Below are 5000 nucleotides of genomic sequence, written 5' to 3' on the forward strand. Positions count from 1 at the left end.
AGATTCCTCTCACTCTCTGCTACCCAAATATACAGAAATTATGCCACAGAAACCAATACCCACAATCTTGGCCCTAATAGCAGGGTAGGGCATGAAAGGTACCAGGGAAATTGCGGGGTAAAATATAAATAACATACAGAGAAATGGTCAATATGCAGTCAAATGAAGTGGGCTGTGCCCACTGTAACCCCCAAAAGGAGACTGTACAGCAGAATAAAGCCTAGGATACACTTGGAATCTGGCACTCCCACATGTACATTATACTTTCTACCCTGCCATGAATAAGTCTTCCATTGCAGGGGATGGAGGGCGGTAGCTCCCAAGGAAGGGAGTTGCTGAAGGCAGAGCCCCTTGCATTAGACAATATAGTGACTGTATATATCATTCATTTCTTAGTTGCACAAACAACAACTCACAATTTACCTGGTACCTTCCATGCCCTCCCCTGTTATCAGAGCCAAGAATTTGGGGGTTTGGGTGGGTTTTGCAACAAATGTTCTTCATATATGGGTGGTAGAGGGTAAGAGGAATCCATCTATGCCAATACCATCAATATCATTCATGTGAAAGTATTTGGAATATTTATCCAATCTATTATAAAATATCTAAAACTTTTTTACAATAAATCTTTAACATTAATCTAAGGCTTCCAATAAAACATATTACTCTTATCTCTCTATCATATAAGTTGTCATTAGACTCAGAAGAAGAGACTAGTGTATTTCTTTATCAAACCCCCATCATAACCATGGAAAATTATAATAAAAGTTATAAAACAACTCAATTCATCCTCCTGTCTGGTTCTCTCACACAGGTCACTTAGGGTTAGGTTATTACTTAGCTTGCAATGCTTCAGAAATTGCATTTTGGATCTCTCATGAGTTGATATATGTTTTGCCTGCAGTCTTGTTAGGTAAGCTTAGCCATTCTAAATTAAAGCAATTGTCAAAATTGATTGAAGAACAATCTGGCAGAGTAACTTATAATAACAAATTGTAGTGGACTGATAAACTTTTAAAAATGCTAACAAGTTCAAATATTACGTCCAAATTCCTATAAAAAAAATTAGTTGGTTCCATTATATTAGGATTCTATAGCATCCTTATCCCAAAACATATAAGCCTAGCCTTCACACATGTTAAATGTTGATGATTTACTACCGTGTCACTTAAATCTAAAACTACAGTGTATTCTTTTTTCTCTCTCTCCAGAACACTAGAATATAAAATAGATTATATATGTGTAAAAAGTCAGATTATGTAAAACATGTGCTTTACAGTCTACTCCTATCTTAAAAGTTTACATGTATTATTGTCATGTATCACATACATAGAATTAAAAATCAGTGCTGTATCCACTTGTTTGATTTACATACACCAACTTTTACTCGTTAAAATATATTCACAAATAAATATTAGGAAGCTTTATGACTTGCATTACAAAACTTTATAAACTGGCACTACACTGCAATTTGCATATACCTAAGGACTGTTGAACAAACCAATAATAAAGACAACTACCTATGTGGAACTCAATCATAAGTTATTTGCTTCAACAGTTTATTTTATTTGTTTGCTTGCTTTTTAATCAGGTGTCAGGATTAAACAAAGTTCTTAAACCTAAACCTTAAAATATGGTTATCAGGTCTCAATACTATATACCTAGATACTGGTACATATGTCTAGATTTTTAATGAAATATGTCTATATTTTAAATGAAGACTTAGACCTATTTTCATATTTCAGTCCAGCATGAAAGTTGCAAGGAATCCTACATATACTAGAGAGTGCATCTACTTGTGCAACATATGAAAGTCAAACAATAACCAAAATTTAAAGTATGGTCTGAAATAGTTACTGGCTTGAACAAATAAAACAACACCATTTCTGTCTTCTGCAGTTCTTAATATCCACCCCCTCCCTCCCTCCCTTTGCCAAAAAGTACTGTAATTCTAAAATGGAAAAATGGAATGCTACATACAAAACTAGATATCAACTGCAAAATCAGCATGAAATATATATATTACAATATACTATTTTGATTCAGTGCAAGTTGCTAACACACTCACAGTAGCACTATGATTTCTATCCAAATCTACTTAAGAATTAATGTAATCTCAAGAATGATACTGTGTCCAAACATTATCATAGTCTCTGTACTTCAGGAAGAGCCAACAAACTTACATGGTTGTGGACCTAAGTTCAAAACTTATTAATTTACTGACAACTAAATTACATATACTGACTGAACCATTCTCACATTAGCTTACAGATAAAAATCTTTATGAGAAGCAACTAAAAATATTTGTGCTAATAATAAAACCTAACAGACATGGAACAGATATAAATAAAACCTTAGAAGTTTCTATTATGCAAGCCACAACTGCCTTGGTATCATTTTACCCTTTAACTGCAAAATGAAATTTTAAGGGCATTTCCATATCAATTATCCACCAAATAATGGAGTTTGTGTTTCCTACTTTTGCAATAAATTTTCAGTACCTCCTGCAGTTTCTGTTTTCATACTTACTATTAAAATTCTTTGACTATTACAATGCAAAGTGATATTTGATCTATTGTGTGGAAAAATTAAGAAAATCTATGAAAAATTGTCTTTCATAAGTGTAAAAGAGGCTGCTAATAAGAATCTTTGGAAATAGTCAAAAGGGCAAAGAACCTTTGGCAGCACGTACTGGGTTTGCAAGAGGCAACAATCTGACTGGAAATCAGAAAGGGTGTATCCACTTCTAGAAGCATAAAAAGAACTTTCAAGGCTGTGGGGTGAATCCCTTTTCTGCGGCAATAATTATAATATTTTGAGCAGATACATCCGCTTACTGCAGTGAAAGGGTTAACCTACTCAATCCAGGTAGGATTGAGTAGGTTTGTTTAGCCCTGGCTGTGGTCATTGAGGAGTGGAGGAGCAGCTGCTCAGAAGTAGCTTTAAAGCCTCTCTTTATCATATATATTGCCTAGAGAGTGGGGTAAATTTATAGCTCCCATACATCTAATTCTCTTAAGCATCTGACTTTGCACATAACCTGGTAAATAGGTCAATTTGGTACCAGGAGTTCCTACTGTGAGTGAATTTAAACCTAAATATCTGCTATCATCTTGCTCAGTCTCCACACTGTTTCTGATAAAAAGGGAGATTGGAAGGTAGCATACAGGAACTTCAATTCTAGAAAAACTATAGGATATGATGTAAAGTGAAAGCTTGCATTTTAGCCATTTATGCCATTACTATATATCCATAACAAAAATGCATTGAATAAAAGTTGCTATGTAATTAGGCAGTGGATATAGTGCCACAAACCGGCAACATTTGGGAAACACAAATTCTCCATGGAAGTGCTCTGATTGGCCAATGACCGTGATGTCATATACAGGGGGTGCCATATGCAGTTATCGTAAAGAATTGCCTAAACCAAACCTAACCTAAACAAAAATTGATATTGTGCTGAAACTCCAAATGCTTTATGGCTGCTTCAAGCTCAAGAAAGTATGAATATTCATTGCCAATTTTCAACAATGCTGTTGTCTCCATAACTCCAGGATTTGTGCTCCAACATAAAAATACTTTATGGCTGCTTCAAGCTCAAAAAAGTCCAAAAATTTATTGCCAATTTTCGATAACGCTTTTGTCTCCCAGGATTTAAACTGATTTGGATACTCCTGCTTCCGTAATCTCTACCCAATCAATCACATATGTTTCACATGCTTAGATTTACCAGCCAATCAGAGCACATCACGGCAAAATAAGTAGTTCTCAAACACAACCAATTCACGGCTATATATACACAGATATATTTAAAAATCTATCCAACATTCTTAGTGTGAACTAATACAATAATACCTTAATACTGATAAATGTAAAATATTATTTCCATGGATCAAGTGAATCTTGTGTTCTAATAACGACAAAATATATGAGTAGACCTCCAAAGTCAAAAAATAAAGAATAGGTATGTGGATAAAACATGGTATGGGGAATAATTTTTCAAAAATGGAAAAAAAACTGGCTCTTCGAAAGGTGTGGTGGTAAACAAAGTGCAGTAAATACAATTATACACAAGGTCGAGGAGCAAATCAAAAGAGGACCTTCGGGCAAACAAAAAAATAAGGGAATAAATGTTCTTCAAAATGATCAGGCACAGGTACAGTCATATGAATCATGCTTCTTTTCCATCATACGTACACTTACGCTGCCTCCCTCCTGACATCGAGTAGTCCATTTCTCTTTTTTTATTCCAACACCGAATACCCCACGGGAAAATTGCCGTAACTCACACAGTACGAGTTAAAAATGCGAAGGGCCGAACAGCTGATGTTGACACTCCTGCCGCCGATGCTGCTCTGCCAACACAACCTCAAAAACAGTCAAATCAAAGTCTAAATTGAGTCTAAAACATCCTTTAAAAAATGATATTGAGTTGATGCACGTTTTTTTTACATAATCATTAAGATTCTTCTTATATTTTGTTTGCATTCTTAGCTGTATATTTTTAATGGTACTTTTAAGAACTTGTCGGGTTATGTGTCTCTCATTAAACCGGGAATATTAAAAAATATATGTATGGTTTGTGTTCTTCCTAATATAACTCACTCACTCTCTCTCTCTCTCTCTCTCTCTCTCTCTCTCTCTCTCTCTCTCTCTCTTCGTCTATCTCTCTTTTCTCTCTCTTTTCTATCTTTCCCTCTCTCTTCTATCTCTCCCTCTATCTCTTCTTCTATCTCTCACTCTCTCTCTTCTTCTATCTCTCACTCTCTCTCTTCTTCTATCTCTCACTCTCTCTCTTCTATCTCTCACTCTCTCTCTTCTTCTATCTCTCACTCTCTCTCTTCTTCTATCTCTTCTATCTCTCTCCCTCTCTCTCTTCTATCTCTTCCTCTATCTCTATCTCTTCTTCTATCTCTCCCTTTCCTTCTCCTTCTTCTCCCTCTCCCTCTCCTTCTGCTCTTCCCATTCTCCTTGTCTTTCTCCCTTTCCCTCTTCCTCTC

The 5000-nt window shown here is 35.4% G+C and overlaps 1 protein-coding gene across 19 annotated transcripts in view; it reads right to left on the reverse strand.

Moving 5' to 3' along the window:
• Yif1 (Yip1d-interacting factor 1) overlaps positions 1-4370 on the reverse strand; it is a 16161-nt gene extending 11791 nt beyond the window's left edge. For 4 of the 19 annotated variants that reach the window (XM_070114114.1, XM_070114110.1, XM_070114112.1 and 1 more), the window contains exon 1: positions 4290-4370. Coding sequence is in view for 7 of the 19 variants with exons in the window: in XM_070114106.1 (XP_069970207.1) it covers positions 4198-4234 (37 nt within the window). In the remaining 12 variants the exon portion in view is untranslated. Of the gene's footprint in view, positions 1-4197 lie in introns of all 19 variants that reach the window. The other 15 variants (XM_070114113.1, XM_070114109.1, XM_070114111.1 and 12 more) reach the window with 9 other exon arrangements.
• Between the last annotated feature and the right edge of the window lie 630 nt (positions 4371-5000).

The sequence above is a fragment of the Penaeus vannamei genome, chromosome 35 (genome assembly GCF_042767895.1).
Source record: "Penaeus vannamei isolate JL-2024 chromosome 35, ASM4276789v1, whole genome shotgun sequence".
In the NCBI taxonomy this organism is placed as follows: domain Eukaryota; kingdom Metazoa; phylum Arthropoda; class Malacostraca; order Decapoda; family Penaeidae; genus Penaeus; species Penaeus vannamei.